The sequence below is a fragment of the Lepidochelys olivacea genome (genome assembly GCF_965140295.1).
Source record: "Lepidochelys olivacea isolate rLepOli2 genome assembly, chromosome: 27".
NCBI lineage: Eukaryota > Metazoa > Chordata > Testudines > Cheloniidae > Lepidochelys > Lepidochelys olivacea.
The window spans coordinates 19426843-19446180 of NC_140437.1; the positions used below are offsets into that span (position 1 = coordinate 19426843).

Sequence of the window (19338 nt, forward strand, 5' to 3'; positions counted from 1 at the left end):
TTGCCTATTAGGTCAAATTATCCTTACTTTCCTTTCATAAAAAGTGGACAAAATCCAAGAAATTGAACTCTACTTGCTTTCACAGGAGTATTTAAAGTTATTTCCTAATCCCAGACACATGACCTGGTCCAGCCACTGGCATAAGAGAGGAGTCAGTACCCAGTGACTTCAGTTACAGCTAGAATCACACTTTTTTTGTGTGGCCAGAAGGACTGAGAATGCAGAGCCTGTTTATGGTAGGAAAAGTTCCATGTGGGCTTACACAGGAAAGGAGGACGTGTGCGCATCTCTCATAATTCAAGGGCAAGCTCCTTAATAAGAAAACTAACTATGTAATACATTGTGGTTTTTAGGGCACACTTTGCTTTTTGTTCAGCAAGGCTCAGCACTGTGAACAGTCCAGTTCTGCTGAGCCAGCACTCAGACCAGCTGTTAGATTCACAAGACAGACAAGCATCATTGCTTTCTGTAGAGCAATTAACCAGGGACTGTAAATAGCATTATTCACCTGAGGAGAAGTCAGATATTTACTTTGCTTAGGAACAATCCAGAAGAAACTCTTTCCCATTAAGAGGACAAAATATGAAGAAAAGACACAGCACAATTCTTCATTTACACCTTTCTATGACCTCCACAGTATATTCATCCCAGGATACTCTCTTACAGCTGTCATCAGTATTTGTTTGCTTTTCTATTAACTTTAATATTTTTATAAGCCATCATACAGGGACAAGTTGTAAAATTGAGGAGGCTGGTGTTTTGAGCATAAAGGTATATGGTCTTTAGAAAGGGCATGAACTAGATACATAGAATGACAAAAAATGTCTGTTCCAGCCATCTGCTATCTCAGACCCCCGATATCAGAATCCTTGTGGATTAATTAAAGCAGAGAAATGTGAGGGTAACCTGCTGGCATCTGATGCTGCAGCAGCTATACTATGTAACAGGAAATTGGTGCTTTCATGGCACTGGTGAGATGAGAAGGTTTTATTGTAATAATGCCCTAATACACAGCACGTCCATATGAAGATCCCAAAGCCCTTTAATGAGGTAATGTCTCAGTTTCTCCATCTTTGAAATAAGGGTAATAAAAATCTTTCTTACACCACCCACATGAGAAAGATGATTAAGAGCACCAATGATTTGCCTAAGGGTACACTGGAAGTTAGTGCACAGCCAGGAATAAAACCTAGATCTTTCAAATCCTATTCTTGTGCTTTTGCAACTAGACAGTTCTTCCTCTCCAAAAATCTTAAGTGAGGAATCCTACAAGTTCCAAGTTCTTAAAACAGGAACAGCAGCAATATCCTCTCAGATATGGATAAGGTCCAAGGTAGCATCTAATTAATGTGCAATGGATCTCAGAGAGGAATGGGTGCAAATTTCTCTTTTCTTAGTTTAAAAAAAAAAAAGTCTGGTACCTGATTATGTCCTTAGCAGGTATGTTGGGAAGGGAATGCCTCAAATTTAGAGCCTGTCTACACGGTGCCTTAGTCCACATTAGATGGGGTGTAAAATCTAATTCATGCCAGCATGTTGCCCACTAACTGGCCCATGTGGACACTGCTCACACACCCTAGAAGTTTTCTAGTGCACTTTAATGTAGGACTGTTTGAAACAGAAGCTTCACACAGGCCAAGCCAAGTCTAAGGTTTGAAAATAAAGCCATGTTGGAATAACCCAAGTGTTAAAAGCAAAGCTTTACAATTGTTCTTACCTGAGGGAAAATGTTTTGCCTCTGCTTAGCTAACCTAAAGGCAGCCCAAATGTGTGTGTGTGGGGGGGTATTTTTGTTTTGGTTTTTTTGTGACTACACACATGCCCCATCTTTACCTCCTCCCTCCCACCAGACAAAATTCTTGGTCTGGCACTCACTATGAGAACACTAATCATAAACAGTGGTTTGCTTCAGTTAAAAAGTTGAGAGATTGAACATGGTGTAAAACATAAGATACCATAAAGCCATATTGTGTTTTCCATACTCCCCGTATGGCTTGTAAATTAATAATGCAATGCAGAAAGCTGAAATCTGCACAGAGGAAATAAATAGTTCTCTAGTAAAGATTTAAAAACAGAATGATACATTCATCTATAAAGCTTTGGGAAATGTTTTTTTATTTGCTCCCTCTAGTAATTTTTTTTACAATGTTCATGTTTGTTTGAACACAGTATATTTGACTTTTTTAGTGTTACAAATCAAATTTAACATAAATCAAACAAGTTTCAAAGCAGATCAGATTATGCTGTTTTTTCTCTGTTCTATATAACCCCAACAAGAAAAGACTCATCTTCTATTACTTCTCCCCATGGGAAACAACACTGTTTTCCATGTTTAAAGCTGGTTGAATACTGCAAAGCCATATCCCTGAACATTCATTCACATTCTGAATGGCTATTCAGTAACATTTTTCTTCACATGAATGTTTAGGGAATGCCGATTCTTCATAGAGAAACCCATAATTTGCCTACAAACAAGGGTACTTGCTATCATCCTTTAATCACTATTCTCATTGTTAGATTTTTATTCTGTTTTCTAGTCATCCAATTAGGGAGCAGGAATAATATCGGATTCTGGTGGCCAGTCACAGACTGCAAATAGCACTTGATCCTGCTATCTGAAGTCAACAAATTTCAAAAGGAGTTGGATAAGGCCCTTGATAATGAAAAGTCAAAGTGAAAAATTTGCAAAACAGCTCAGAGGCTGAGTTTCTTCAACTAAAGTGTTTGATGAATACCAAAAAAAAAAAAAAGAGAGATGGAAAAATCTAGATTGGGTCACAAATGATTCACAAACAGAGGAAGGGGCTAAAATAGTTATTTGCAACAATTTCCTTGATATTGTGCCACAAACATTTTAACGTACTGAGATGGCTGGCTACAGCAGCATGCTTATTTTATTTCTGACCGCTGCTACCAGGCCCCCGGAATCAGAAGACTTTATAAAAGCAGCTGTACTTACTTCGGGTACCACATCCACCAAACAAACTTTATTTTTGGCCATAACAGATTGGATTGCCTCAAGGCTTGTTCCATACAGATTCTCTTTGTATTCTCCATGTTCAACAAATCTAAAAAGTTAAGGTATTTATACTCCATGAATATATGCCACAAAGAAAAGGAAATTAAAGAACTTTGACCGCTGTTGTCCCCCAAACATTTGTTAATTCCAGGGAGTCATGAGAAACAGTTGTCTTCAGGGATGCTGGAAAAATTCGTACAGTGCGGGTGCTGAGAGCCATTGAACCAAACTGTAAACCCTGTATATGATGGAAACTACTTCACGCCGGGGGTGCCACAGTACCCCTAGTTCCAGCACCTATGAGTGTCTCCCTTTACAAAACTAGTATCTGGGGTTCAGAAAATTGAGACCATGCAATCAGAAGTCTCCTTCCATTTGAGGCTCTCAATATGCTTTAGAATTTTGAAGGAATTAATTTGTACATCCCCTCTCAATGGGGGGGGGGGGGGAGGGATAGCTCAATGGTTTGAGCATTAGCCTGCTAAACCCAGGGTTGTGAGCTCAATACTTGAGGGGGCCATTTAGGGATCTGGGGCAAAAATTGGGGATTGGTCCTGCTTTGAGCAGGGGGTTGGACTAGATGACCTCCTGAGGTCCCTTCCAACCCTGATATTCTAGGATTCTCTTCATGGAGAAAGCTGAGGCAAAGGGAAGTTCAGTGACTTGCCAAGGGCCACAAGAGTCTTAACTGAACCCAGCTTCCCTGACTTAATTACAAGTCAACCCCTTTCTCTCACAGAAACAAATACAAAAGTACCACTGAATGGGCCCTGTGGAGTATATTGAGCAAATGGAATGTCCTAAAAGAAAAGTCTCTCTTGGAATATGTATCCTTATTTGGATGTTCTCAAAGGAATGTGGAAATGTTATAAATATTGCAGAAAACATCCAAGCAGTTTAGGACCAAAATCTGACCTACCTTGAAACTATTAGTTTATGATGGGGAAAGCAAACTGAGCTCTATGCATTGGTTTCGTTTCTATCTGTTACCATTACAATTTCAAACAAAAACTCCACTCTTTTAGGGCATCTACAAGACTCTGGACATGTTGTTCCTTGACTTTAGCAAAGCTTTTGACACTGTCTCCCACAGTATTCTTGCCAGCAAGTTAAAGAAGTATGGACTATAAGGTGGATAGAAAGTTGGCTAGATTGTCGGGCTCAACGGGTAGTGATCAATGGCTCCATGTCTAGTTGGCAGCCGGTATCAAGTGGAGTGCCCCAAGGGTCGGTCCTGGGGCCGATTTTGTTCAATATCTTCATAAATGATCTGGAGGATGGTGTGGATTGCACCCTCAGCAAGTTTGCAGATGACACTAAACTGGGAGGAGTGGTAGATACGCTGGAGGGTAGGGATAGGATACAGAGGGCCCTAGACAAATTAGAGGATTGGGCCAAAAGAAATCTGATGAGGTTCATCAAGGACAAGTGCAGAGTCCTGCACTTAGGACGGAAGAATCCCATGCACCGCTACAGACTAGGGACCAAATGGCTAGGCAGCAGTTCTGCAGAAAAGGACCTAGGGGTTACAGTAGACGAGAAGCTGCATATGAGTCAACAGTGTGCCCTTGTTGCCAAGAAGGCCAATGGCATTTTGGGATGTATATGTAGGGGCATTGCCAGCAGATAGAGGGACGTGATCGTTCCCCTCTATTCAACACTGGTGAGGCTTCATCTGGAGTACTGTGTCCAGTTTTGGGCCCTACACTACAAGAAGGATGTGGAAAAATTGGAAAGAGTCCAGTGAAGGGCAACAAAAATGATTAGGGGTCTGGAACACATGAGTTATGAGGAGAGGCTGAGGGAACTGGGATTGTTTAGTCTGCGGAAGAGAAGAATGAGGGGGGATTTGATAGCTGCTTTCAACTACCTGAAGCGGGGGTTCCAAAGAGGATGGCTCTAGACTGTTCTCAGTGGTAGCTGATCACAGAACAAGGAGTAATGGTCTCAAGTTGCAGTGGGGGAGGTTTAGGTTGGATATTAGGAAAACATTTTTCACTAGGAGGGTGGTGAAACACTGGAATGCGTTACCTAGGGAGGTGGTGGAATCCCCTTCCTTAGGAATTTTTAAGGTCAGGCTTGACAAAGCCCTGGCTGGGATGATTTAGTTGGGGATTGGTCCTGCTTTGAGCAGGGGGTTGGACTAGATGACCTCCTGAGGTTCCTTCCAACCCTGATATTCTATGGTTCTATGTTTTTGTGATCCTTCTGGGGGCTTAACAGTTTTCCCAGGGCATCAGTGATAATCAGTGAGGCTGACAAATAAGGAACTTAAAGAAAACTGCCATGGTATTTTCAGCTGAATTCTAAAAATAGAGAAAGGGGGAACCTCATGTTTTCCACAGAGAACAGTACAAAGCTAGCCAGGAAAGAAATTTTACTTTTCAGGCTTCTAGGGGAATTTAAATTCTATAGGAAAACCTTGCACTAGCAGGAAATGAACTGGATAATCCAATAGGTCATTTACATTCCCAAATTCAGAATAAAAGTAAATAGAACTTGCCAGCATACATGTACCAGAAAATAGCAGTGAAGTTAGTGAAGGTACTGCCAGTAATTAGGCAGCAGGGTTGGATTCTGCCTCCTGCGCCTCTTTCCAACCCTTTACTGTTCCTGACTTGCCTTTCAGTCAGGCTTTGAGTGAGTTTATACTCAAACTGAAAACAAGAGTTTACTGGAAAAATTGCCCCATCCCATTATTACACTGAACTAGGTATGTATATACTATACATCTTGACAAGCAATATGTTGAAAATGTAGCCACACTATTTCTGTATGTTAAAACAAACCTACTTGTTATGCTGTACATCTATCTCAAATGATTGCTTAGAGACAAAATTGTATTCCACTCCCTCTTTTTCATGACTTTTCTTTGACCTGGTTGTATCTGGAAGAGTGGAAACAGTACAGTGAACATCAAACATGGGGTAGCAGTTAGCAGAAGTTGGATGCTGACTTTCCTTTGTTTAGTCTTAGGTTTTCATGCTTCCAAAACTAAATGGACACACACCATCAAGTGAAAAACAGAACTGAAAACAAAAAACCCTTTACCTGTATAAAAACAAAACCGTACAGTAGATTAAAATTGAAATAATTCATTTACTTTATCTTTTATATTATGATAGCACCCAAAAGGCCACCAATCGAGGTCAGGGTCCTGCTGTGCTGGACACTGTACAAATATATAGGCTGACATGGCCCTTCTCTCAAAAGATTTGAAGTCTGGGGCCCTGATCCCGGTGGAACCCTGCATCCTTGTAGAATCAGTGGAATTGCTTATCTGGAGCAGCTGGTGGAATTATAGCTCAATTTAAGACAAGATGGAACAAGTAAGTGAAACAGGCAAACAAGAGTAGGGAAGGAGGAAAAGCATGTAACCTGCTGTGAAACATTGCACGTCTGCACACAGCTTGGTGAGTCTTAAAGTAAATACTTTATTTAGCTTTTTAATTCATCTCTGCTTGGGCAATGAAAACAGACCCAATTTCAGATATGGTCTGGGTCAACCACAAGACATGGGATTGATGCAGGAATTATGGGGAAAAGTCCTTTGAGGTTCTGTGTTGTGTGCATGGGGTCAGACTACTATACTGGTCCCTTCCAGCCTTAAACTATGAAATTTTTGTTTTGTCCGTTTTGCATTTATGTTGTCATGCCCCTGGCACAAAGGTGTTGTGTTTTGGGTTGCAAAATATGCAAAGTTTGTTTATTTGGCTTTAGTATTTTTTGAAAATGTTTCCATTGGAATTTTAGAGGGACACAAATGTATCTATTTTTAAATCTGTAAAACCCCGTTTTTCTAAAAACAGTTGAAGGCCAAATTCAACCTCTGTTCTTTAAGATAATATAGCATACACAGAAGTTTTTTTACACTTTTTTTTTCCTTGCACCTGGCACCACCATAAAAGTTCCTAGGGAAAATGGTATCGCTTCTAGTAAACAAGTTACAAATATCTCTTGTATCACTACAGCCTTTAAGAAAAGTAAACTCTCAAAAGACGCCCAAAACCCCAATAACAATTTTAGAACATGTAATTCATCACAAAACAACCTGGAAACAATATAAAGGCCTTATCCTGCTCCAGTCTAAGTTAATGACAGAATTCCCATGGCTTTCTGTGGGAGCAGAAGAAGGTCCTAAAAGAATAAAAGGAAATTAGATGTGACCCACTGGAGATAATCATTAGGAAATAAAATCAGCTTGTTTTTTTCAGCATTTTTTCCACCCAGAACTTCAAAAAAAAAACACAACAGGCTTGTTTGAGTAATTTCTGGGTTTTCTCCCCAAGCTAACTAAATTAGTGATAGCGGCAAAGAGTCCTATGGCACCTTATAGACTAACAGACGTATTGGAGCATGAGCTTTCGTGGGTGAATACCCACGTTGTCAGACCCATGTAGTGGAAATTTCCAGAGGCAGGTATAAATATGCAAGCAAGAATCAGGCTAGGAATAACGAGGTTAGCTCAATCAGGGAGGATGAGGCCCTCTTCTAGCAGTTGAGGTGTGAACACCAAGGGAGGAGAAACTGCTTTTGTAGTTGGCTAGCATTCACAGTCTTTGTTTAATCCTGAGCTGATGGTATCAAATTTGCAAATGAATAAATCAGTGATTTAACTCTGACTTTGAATTCTTGCTTTTATATTTTTTTAAGTAGTTCTTTCCTGTACCTTTTTTGAGTGCCATAATGTCTCTCGGTGCAGTGAATATTTTAAATGTGGTCTGACATGTATGGTGTTAATCTCATCATTAGTCCTTAAGACATGCATTCTATTTCTATACATACTGTGACAAAGCTCTGTCCTTGTCTCCATGGGTCCCGCATTTCCCAGCAGATTTCGCTAGCCTCAGAGGCTCACTGTGACTCTCCACATAACCCTTCTCTCTATGGAGAGAAGGGTCACAGTCTACTGAGACATTTTCACCATAAGCCAGCAAGGGAGGTGAGGAGAAGCTATCCTCCCTTGTACAGTCTCTGTTGTCTCCCAGTCTCAGTGATTAATCAGGGAGGGGGCAAAACAGGTTGGGGGGGGGGGGAAGAGCCCAGGCCCGCCCTCTACTCCAGGCTCCAGCCCAGGGACCTTAATAGTATCAACTATGGTAGCTGACCTTTTAGAAACAGGACACGTATCATTCCCTGGGCTACTTCCCCACAGCAGCCTCCACTTCCTCAGGCTCCACTTCACCCTTACCTCAGAGACTCCTTCCTTGTGCCTGATATGGTGTGTACTACTCAGTCTCTCCAACAGCGCAACTTCCTCCCATAGCTCCTGACATCCACACCCACCAGACTGGCTGGGAGGCTTTTAACTAGTTTCAGCCAGTCCCTGATTGGCTTCAGGTGTCCCAATCAACCTGGCATTCTCCCTCCCTTCTGGAAAGTTCTTAATCGCCCCAGGTGTCCTAATTGACCTGGAGCAGCTGCCATTTAACTTATCTTGGTACCAGGGATTTGTTTAGCCTGGAGCTAATATATCTATCTCCCACTACTTTTCTATAGCCTTCTGGCCTTGCCCCGTCACAATACACTACGTGTCTTATGTATTGTTCACATTTTAAAATATTAGTAGTTCGCTATCACAAGCTTCTTTCAGTATTCTTGCTTTTGAATCCAGTAACTTTAAAATTGCATCATGTAGTTCTCTATTCCTGCACAACTGTTGAAATCAAATTTCATTTTTTCCTTAATCCAGTTACAGTAGGGAAGTAAGTTATTTTCCACGGTGACATGACATTGTAAAACTGTTACCTTTAGTATATTCTGTTTAATTATTTCAAGATTTTATATTGCAATAAAATACCAATGTAACGCACAGGAAAACAAACCTGTTTGCTATCAGAATTTGAGCTCTTGCCTGTTGTACAATTAATCTCAACATTAACATTGCCGTTGCTGTTTTTTTGCTTTTATTTGTCTGTTTGGTTTAAATCAATGGTACTCAGACCTCAGTGGTTCAGGAGTCAAATTAGCAGTCAACATTACCCAGAAGAACCACAGTAGTGTGAACTCATTGTTTCATTTTTCTATAGTACCAGTCACATTTAAAGAGTATATGCTCTGATAATATCAACTTGTATTAAGTTATTAACTTAATTGATTAATAACATAGTAAAAGCATCCTGATTGGTTAATAATTAATTCAGTGTTTTAATATCATATGCTGCAAAGAGCCACAGGAGACACCATTAAACAGGCATTTGCAGCTCGAAAGCTGCAGTTAGGGTATCACTGTTTTGTTTATTGATTCTCATGATTAGCTTAAATAGCCTGATCCTTGGGATCTAACCTGTGGCTTTTTAATGCATCTGGTTGGCAACGCTTGTATATTTGTGCTTTGAAGTCTAGTGCACTCAAATACCTGTCCACTAGTGTAAAATTAGGATAAAGTATAGGAATGATAGATTTGGGGCAAATATTTATGGGAATGAATCCTGCTCTGCTGAGAAACACTGCAGATGGACAAGCACAGCAGAGGTGAATTAAGAAGAAAGTCCTAGAGCATTAGATAGGTAAAGACTCAGAACGTTAACTGTTAAGCCTAAAAATTATTGGTTTTCTGTGTGTTCTCAACTCTCACCAGGACCAACATCATATTAAATGTTCAATCATGGATTCACATTCAATATATTAAGCAAAAGTCACTATATGTAGATAGGTTTCAGAGTAACAGCCATGTTAGTCTGTATTCGCAAAAAGAAAAGGAGTACTTATGGTACCTTAGAGACTAACCAATTTATTTGAGCATAAGCTTTTGTGAGCTACAGCTCACTTCATCGGATGCATACTGTGGAAAATACAGAAGATGTTTTTATACACACAGACCATGAAAAAATGGGTATTTATCACTACAAAAGGTTTTCTCTCCCCCCATCCCACTCTCCTGCTGGTAACAGCTTATCTAAAGTGATCACTCTCCTTACAATGTGTATGATAATCAAGGTGGGCCATTTCCAGTATGTAGATACTTTCATTTCACCTCAGTTATTTTGTTCTGTTACCTCCTCCTGTTGAATTGTTCTCTCTGCTTTCTCATTACAGCATTGTTCATTCCTCACGGATGCTAAATTATCTACCTGCTCTCCTCCTGTAACACTCTGATTTTTTTCATGCCATATATACACCATCTATATAAGTATAGCTCTTCTTTCCTTAGCTTTGAAGTTGTCATTTCTTTTAATTTCCTTAAGAAATGACTATTAGTCATCCTTTTACTTTAACAGTACACTCTGGTGACCATTTGCACAGCTTGATACAAGCTGACCATGAAAGTGTAAACCCATAACTTTCCAATGTTACAAGTACATCAAATTCAGATTTAAAAAACTAATACAAATTATGTCTGTATGTGATGCACATCTTTAACAAAGGGCTACTGGAAGAGAAACATGTCAAAGCCAGCAATCTAAATCAGATGTGTGTAAATCCAAATAAAATTTACACACATGGGTTGGGGGCGAAACAGCCTCTATCCAAACATTAGAAGTTCCCTTGATATAAGTTTAAAACTTTTGGAAGACAAATTGATCAGTATAACTCTAAATCAGTTTTTGGGGCCCTCAGATAACAAGATACACAGTGATATTATTGCAAAGTTCTTAAAAAATTGCTAATTTCAATCTGTATACCATCAGCCCCCATCTCCATATAACTGATAGACCATAAATTCATGCACCAGCAGAGCAAAACCACACTTTGAAATAAGTTTTTAAATTCCAGTCTTGCATATCACTGTGGCTCTGTGTGTATGAAGAGAATTAACATGTTAATCCAGGATTCAAAATATCAGTTTTCCATTTTAAGGAGTCTGCCTGCTTTATTGTTCTCTGTTTCTTAAGATTAATATTTTTCTCTCTCTAATTAAATTGATGAATTAAAACTCTGTACCTAATCCAGCACCATCATCTTTAAATAGGAACAAAGAAGCATACATTTATCTTCTTTGCTGAATCATAAGAAGTGTTTCATTTTAATTCTAATTTTTGAGATTTACAGTCTAATTTCTTCCCCCCTGTAGTCAGTCATTTTTTTAATGGATATTGAGAAAAGCAATCTGTTCATTTGGGAAATAAAAAAAAATATCAAAGGAGCTGACAAGATTCTAGATTCTGTATATACTCCCAGAAAGAGATGTGATATGCTGAGTCAATAAGAGACAAATACAGACTCTCAAAAGGAGGGGGAAGAACTTGAGCTAATTCTGAAAAATGCATGTAAATAGTGTGGGAACAGGAACAGACTGGATAGTAGTGCAATCAATCACTATATTACTGCATGCAGTATACAGTAAAAGGTGGGGACAAACAGATTCCTGTAAATGTTACTTACGTGGTACTGCAACACCATATTCCTGTGGATTCTCTGACACAACTTTCTGCTTGAGCTCATTTAGTCTGGCTCCTAAAGAACCTAAGCAATAAGGAAATGAAAACTGATTTGTTTAGGTTCTGAAAGAAATATTGCAAACAGAATGAAGGAATATTTTCAATCTCACAAATAGGATGCATGATGTAGGAGAGGGTTTAAAGAAATCTGTGCACAAAACAGCAAGAACTCATGTCCCACCCCCATTCTACCTTAAAGAGCATCACTAGCAGCAGCTTGAATCCTAAATGGCAGGAGACCAGATATTTATCCAGTCACTGTAGCAGAAACTCTATGTTCACAGCATTTAGTTTTTCTGGATACCCCCCAGACTCTAAGCTACCCTGGAAAAATACCTAGACTCAGAGTTGCTAGGCTTACTGAACTGCAGAAAATCTTACTGAGCCTCCTTTTCTCTGACATCCAGTTTTTTATAAATTATTCTAACAGCTAAACATGTCTAGGTCCTGGTCAAAACTTTTTGGCAGGAAATCAGGGTAAACTACAGGACCTTGCCAAGACTCAGAGTGCTGCTTTGGAGCTTCTGGAAGGGAATTTTTTCAGCTTTTCATTTTAAAAGGTCTTTTAAAAAAAATGTTGATGGAAAAATTTCTGACCAGTTTTGCGACATACCAATCAAAACCACCAGTCTCTGCTTTTCTCCCGGCTGCTGCTGATATTTAGTGACTTCTTCATATGTTAGGAACTCAGATATGTCTGCTTGCTTTGCTTGATTCTGGTTGTTGTGTTTCTCCTTTCGACTTAACCTAAAGCTCCTCCGCAAACCAGCTAAAGAGCAAAATATAACAAACATTGTCCAAGCTGCTTGTCTTTCAATAAGAACTAGTATGGTGAAAACTGGCTTGTCTTAAGCATCACATGCACCAGTTTGTTTATAATGATGGGGAAGGGTAGGAATAGTAGAATTCTTAACTCCATAAAAGAGATACAATGAACCCCCTACTGTAGCATAAATACATCTATTCCATGGGAAGTTCATGACAACTAACTGCATTTGTTTATCAGGTGGAAAACAGGGGAAAGAGGTATTTGAGTCTCCACAACAAAGGAGCTGCCTTGGGATGAATTCTTCTTGAATCCTTGGTGCCAAGCTCAGGCTTCGTCAGTGGCCTGTTGTATCCTTGCATGCAGTTTTCGAGTTAACAACTCACATGAAACAAATTCAGATGAAAAGCAACTTGATTTAAAGAGAAGCATATTATTATACACACCAATTTTACAGGAAAAAGTACTGGGAATTAGGTTCCTCACCTATATATTGTCCATTGAAATATCCCTCACAGTCACAGTCTTCTGTTAATAAAGATGATGAGAGAAGGGGAAGCAAGATGTTACAATACCTATGTTATGTGGTTTGGGGGAAAAGATTTTGCATCCTGTATTATCAATATAAACAAGTACTAATGATAACTAGTTTAGCCCATGGCTAATGCCTTATATTAAATTGCCATTTAATGTCTCAGAATACATCTCTCAGTAAAAAATTTTTTATTGATCATCGCATCTGCTTAGAGTTGCTGTTAGAGAACATTTAAGCAATATAAATACTATATGCCCATAAAAACAAAGCAACTCAGAGGAAGGGCTGGCATTCATTCGCTACCTTCCCTGGTACATAGGATTGCAAATGGATCTAATAATCCAGAACACTTCTTCTTGTTAGACTCAAGCACCATTTAGTACAATAGTGAGAACCATAGACGAAGCATCGCTCTGAACTCAAACTGAGAGTCAACAAATTTAATGTTGTTTCTGTGCTAATCTCTTGTAAAAAAAAAGATAGATAAAAAGCATATTATAAGACTAACACTGGCTTTTTATCAGATCTCTGGGTCATTCATATACAATAATATACACAAACCAAGAGCATGCACAGTAAAAATGTAATCACTAGAATCTGCAGAATGTAATAGCTATACACAGTAAAATACTAAAAAAAGGGTCATACTTGCTCACTTACTGAAAGAAAACAGCTTGGCTTTTTATACTTTAAGGGCACTCCTGCAAAACGTTACACACATTAAAGGCAACATGCTAACTTTACTTAAGTCCTTAAATAGCAAAAGATGCCAGCCCAAAGAAAGGACTCTTTTTTTCTGTCCCAGATATCTGCATATCAGTCCAGTAAAATTAATGGGGTCTTTTCTTTCAATGCAGGTGAAGAACAGTGAATTGTATGCCTACTGTAACAGAATATATTTGTAGTAACTTTAAGTATAAGATTCTTAAATTTTCCCCCTCATCGCTGTAACTAGCTGTTTGCTTCTCTTCCTCCCTCCTAGAGCCTCTCCCCCAAAAGCTAAAAAAAAGTCACTAGCCATCTGATGACAGAAGGCAGTTTGTACTATGAGCGAAGTCAGTGGAATTAAATTTCAACACCTGAGACATCCTTTTCTAAAGGAGCACATTCAATGTGAGAGAATATCAGCAGGAACAGCAGTTAATTAAGAAAACACCTGCTGTTTAAAAAGACAAGGAAGTAATACAATGGCTATTATAAACAACATGATCTTAATTCAGTTGATTAGAATGAAAGTAACATAGTAAAACGCAGTGCAAATTAATAGCCAAGACAATGAAACCAGATTGACACTGGTGTCCCAGAAAGTGTCAAGGTAACCCTTTTTTTCTTTTGTAGAACTCCAAACCCACCAAGTTTTGCATCAGTTTATAATTCCTGTTCACCATGTGGACCTGAGCAGGCTGCAGAAGGTGTAAATTAACACAGGATTTGGCCCATAGCAGCTAACAAGAAGCACTTGTCCTAGATTTGGAGTAAATTGGAAACTGAGTATTTTTGTAGATACCTTGAGGTTAATTCTAATTCAGAAAAATGGCTGTAGGAGCAAATTGTCTTTAGCATTCCCCTTTGCTTTGGGAGTTCCTGTCTGTTTCAAAAAAAAAAAAAAAAAAAAAAAAAAGGCATTGTTTGTTCATACCAAGATAGGCAGAGCACCTACCTTTCTCAGAAGACTGATCATCTGCAGTTAGCGTAAAAGATAGAAGTGAGACAGTTATAAGATGGGCAGACAAATGACTGAGAATCACAATGGAATGAAGGGAAGAATCTTCTTGCTTGTGAGACTAGTCAGTAAATTATACTAAAAGAACCTATGAAGTGATGTTTCCCCTTAATATCTCCACACCAGCTCAGGAGCCTTTGCAAAAGTGTAGTATTAAATCCAGCAGCTCTGATTAATTGGCTTCCTTGAGAGTGTCTTATTAAAAGCAGTAGGAGGCAATTGGCATTACATGCATCCTAACAAAGGCTAATTGAAACCATTTTATTTGGAAACACTTTGATTTATAAACTTATCTGACAGCTGTCTTGCGTGTACACTCTTTCCTCTCTGTGGCTAATGTATATGTATATAGTACTGAAAGGTAAACAGATGGTGGGTGTGAGAGACCAGAAGCTCACTTGTTGCACTGGGGATGCACATTCATTTGTTTCCAAAAACAGCAGTTTGATACCTAGCTTTATTTACTTGATTTCTGAAAACTTACACTTTGGTTTCCAGCTGTCTTGGCTAGTGCACAGCAGCATCTTTATTTTCTAAATCGATGTGGCAATACGGGGGCAAATTCTAGCCTCACCCATCCACATGGCACTCTTACTCCAACAAGAGCTGAATGTAAGCATTCAAGGGCAGCATTTAACCAGTTACACTTAGTGGTAACACAGAACTGCCACCCAGCCTTTCATCCTACATTCTATGATCCCAGGAGGAGTATCATTTTCTTCTTCTCTTTTGAGACCCTTTTACCAACCCCCCCTCCATCATTAGCAGCAGCAGCTGCTGCTGCTAATAAACATCCAATAGCTGTTTCCTTCCACATGCTAAAGCTTTCTTATGGCATAGACTGTAAGGAATGGGACAGTGATGTTAAATTCTCCTTTCAACCTGAAGCACAGATGTCCAGAGGTGGGAAGTGTTCCCAACTCTTGTCTGTTGTGTTTTTTATCATGAATCTTTGATTATTTTGTGAGGGCCTTTAAAACCCCAGTTTTTGAAATCATAAGATTATGTGATAATCTCAGCTTCCCCCTTAACCCCTCTTTTCTTATTTTTAAGTACATTTCTGGCCCTTGAGCTTGCAAAGAAAAGCTTGAAAATGTGACCCCCATTCCACCCCGCTCACAGACACCCCTAAAGCTCAAAGCCCAGCTGGTAAATAACAAGTCTAAACTTTATTATGTTTAACATCTCATTATTTTAAAATTTCATTATTTTTAATTCAATCTTATGACTTTGGGGGCTCATTCATTGGTTTTCTTTTTTGTTTTGTTTTTGAATGCCTGGGACTCGCAATACTGGGCAAAACGCAAACCCAAATCCTTCCATGTGACAGCTAATCATCATTAACATTATCTATGACATCAGAGTAACAAATATTTAAGCACATGATTAAAATCATGTCAACCTACTGGAAAGTTGATATATCAACAGTGAATTCATTGAAGAAATAAAGATCTGTTGAAACTTACATAATGGCTTCTTTACAGTTTTGGAGTTTTGCAGAGTGCCTATAGTTCTTCTATAATTCAAACGCCTAAATATTAAATAGTTATACATGAGTGACTTATAAAGAATTTTAATATAGACAATTTATACATATGATGGTATGGCAGATGAAAAATTAAAGCTTTTTCTTGCAACACTTTGCAAAAGGCAAACTTATCTGATTCTGGCTTAGATGCATTTTTTAAACATTATATTTAATGACTTCAAATTGTCACTGCTGGGTAACAGGTGGAAAAGAGATGCCAAAAGGTGAATATACCAGGGAAAGACTATCACAGAAATACATCAACTACCTCCTTGCATTTAAGGAGCTCAGAGCCGGCCTGACACACACTTAATATTTTAGTCTAAGGTAATATCTGATGCTTTTCTCTTATTGTTTTAAGAGATCAGCATGTGTAAAAACTCAATACTAGTACAAAATATGTAACACAGATGTTGAAATCATTGCTAGATCCTTCCACTTGCTTCACTTCAAAATCTCATGCTGTTCAAAGACATCTCCATTTGCTGCAAAAACAACAAGGAGTCCGGTGGCACCTTAAAGACTAACAGATTTATTTGGGCCTAAGCTTTTGTGGGTAAAAAACCCATTTCTTCAGATGCATGGAGTGAAAATTACAGATACAGGCATAAATATATACACTGGCATATATACACTCTTCATGTGCCAGTGCATATATTTATGACTGTATCTGTTTACCCACAGAAGCTTAGGCCCAAATAAATCTATTAGTCTTTAAGGTGCCACTGGACTCCTCGTTGTTATTGTGGATACAGACTAACATGGCTACCCCTCTGATACCTGGCATTTGCTGCAATGTTCATTAATAGCATTTACAGGCAACAGCCCCTTTTAGACTCTCTCATTTTTGCATAATGCAGCCTTGTTTGTCATGGAAACTTCATAATAGCTCTGAACATTAAAACAAGAAGAAGCCTTAATTACTACACTCTGCTGCTGCAGTAATTCACTCCCACAGAAGTGGTAACTTGGGCAGGCAGTTCTGGTTTCGCTTTCCAGTAGAAGAACTCTCTCCTGAGGAGAAAACGGGGAACCCCATCCTCCACCAGGAAAAACTGAAGCGCTTGGAGTAGTTTCTTTTTGTTCTTGTCTCACCAGCTGTGGTGATTATTCACAGTAGTTTCTCTTCATCCGGACCTTAGCAGTTGTTCAGTGTGGCCTCTTTCAGGTCCTCTCCACCTGAATTGGTATCACATGGCGGTATTTTCCCCCATCTTTGGCTCCAAGCAGCATTAGTATTGCTGTGCCCCAAATCCCAGTGGCAGTAGAAGCTCTTTAGGGGGAGATGTCTGTAATGAATCCCTAATGGTGATGGTAAGTCTTCAAGGCAGCTTCAGGACTTATCTCCAAGTGATAAAGGTCGCTTTTCTGTATGGCTTCCCTGCTCAGCTCAAACCCAATCAGAAGTTGCCTGGAAAAAAACTTGATCTTCTAAGTAGAGGCAAGAGATGCCACTTGAATGGGTAACAATGAGTATCTGGGTATAAAGGGGAAAAGACCCTTTTCTGTTCTTGTTGGTCTCCTCTCTACCTGTAACAGAACATCTTCTTTCAGAAGGATGATTTTAACATTATGTAGAAATCACACACACTCTTACTCTGCTCCTAAGAGGTCACAATTTAATGAGAGTAGGGTAGAAAGGGTAGAAAGTTGGCTAGATTGTCAGGCTCAACGGGTAGTGATCAATGGCTCCATGTCTAGTTGGCAGCCGGTGTCAAGTGGAGTGCCCCAGGGGTCGGTCCTGGGGCTGGTTTTGTTCAATATCTTCATAAATGATCTGGAGGATGGTGTGAATTGCACTCTCAGCAAATTTGTGGATGATACGAAACTGGGAGGAGTGGTAGATACACTGGAGGGCAGGGATAGGATACAGAGGGACCTAGACAAATTGGAGGATTGGGCCAAAAGAAATCTGATGAGGTTCAATAAGGATAAGTGCAGGGTCCTGCACTTAGGATGGAAGAAGCCAATGCACAGCTACAGACTAGGGACTGAATGGCTAGGCAGCAGTTCTGCAGAAAAGGACCTAGGGGTGACAGTGGACGAGAAGCTGGATATGAGTCAGCAGTGTGCCCTTGTTGCCAAGAAGGCCAATGGCATTTTGGGATGTATAAGTAGGGGCATAGCGAGCAGATCGAGGGACGTGATCGTCCCCCTCTATTCAACATTGGTGAGGCCTCATCTGGAGTACTGTGTCCAGTTTTGGGCCCCACACTACAAGAAGGATGTGGATAAATTGGAAGGAGTCCAGCGAAGGGCAACAAAAATGATTAGGGGTCTGGAACACATGACTTATGAGGAGAGGCTGAGGGAACTGGGATTGTTTAGTCTGCAGAAGAGAAGAATGAGGGGGGATTTGATAGCTGCTTTCAACTACCTGAGAGGTGGTTCCAGAGAGGATGGTTCTAGACTATTCTCAGTGGTAGAAGAGGACAGGACGAGGAGTAATGGTCTCAAGTTGCAGTGGGGGAGGTTTAGGTTGGATATTAGGAAAAACTTTTTCACCAGGAGAGTGGTGAAACACTGGAATGCGTTGCCTAGGGAGGTGGTGGAATCTCCTTCCTTAGAAGTTTTTAAGGTCAGGCTTGACAAAGCCCTGGCTGGGATGATTTAATTGGGGATGGGTCCTGCTTTTGAGCAGGGGGTTGGACTAGATGACCTCCTGAGGTCCCTTCCAACCCTGATATTCTATGATTCTATGATTTTATGAGAGCTTGTGGTGCTCAGGAGCAAGCAGGATCAGGTCCTTACTTTAGATCGCTTCTCGGAACTAATATAAGGATGGCCATATTGGGTCAGGACAATTGTCCCTCTAGCCCAGTATGCAGCCTTCTGACAGTGGGCAGTGCCAGATGCCAGACTAAAAAAACTTGCTATAGAGTTTGGATAGAAAACAGTTTATCTTGCTGTCTACCTTCCAGCTGTCCCAATACTATCCGTGATCAGCAGTTCCCATGTTATTCCTTGTTTTCCCTTATTCTTGAAAAAATAGTTGTTCAGGATCTTCTCTCCAATATCCTGGACAATTCCAGACAGTGTTTTGCTGTCGCCATATGTTATGTGTCTTGGCAGCTTCTTCATTTATCGTTGTGCCAAAAATATTTTTCATGTGCTTAAATGTATATGCTGTGGGCTGAACCTCTCATTTCCATATCTGTATTACATAGTGCAGATTTGTATTATGAACTACAATCTACTTGCTGCAGCTCAGTTATTTATACATGGCTTAACCAATTTACATAATTTTTATTTAGGAAATTGTGGCAACCTTTCTTCTAGATTTCATCTCAAGTCTGTTTTGGAAATGGCCAAAATGCTAAGTAGTAAAATCAACCTAAACTATACAGTCTTCTTGCATAATAAAAAGGAAGGGCACCTTGTTTCTC

General features: G+C 39.6%; 1 protein-coding gene across 4 annotated transcripts in view; it reads right to left on the minus strand.

The window, feature by feature from the left end:
• The window catches only part of MPP3 (MAGUK p55 scaffold protein 3), a 110759-nt gene that overhangs the window by 19646 nt on the left and 71775 nt on the right, over positions 1-19338 (minus strand). For all 4 annotated transcript variants that reach the window (XM_084616075.1, XM_084616076.1, XM_084616078.1 and 1 more), the window contains 7 exons: positions 15891-15955; positions 14362-14382; positions 12653-12694; positions 12014-12169; positions 11345-11425; positions 5813-5906; positions 2960-3068 (listed from right to left, as the gene is read on the minus strand). In XM_084616075.1, coding sequence (XP_084472201.1) covers positions 2960-3068; positions 5813-5906; positions 11345-11425; positions 12014-12169; positions 12653-12694; positions 14362-14382; positions 15891-15955 — 568 coding nt within the window. The remainder of the gene's footprint in view (positions 1-2959; positions 3069-5812; positions 5907-11344; positions 11426-12013; positions 12170-12652; positions 12695-14361; positions 14383-15890; positions 15956-19338) is intronic.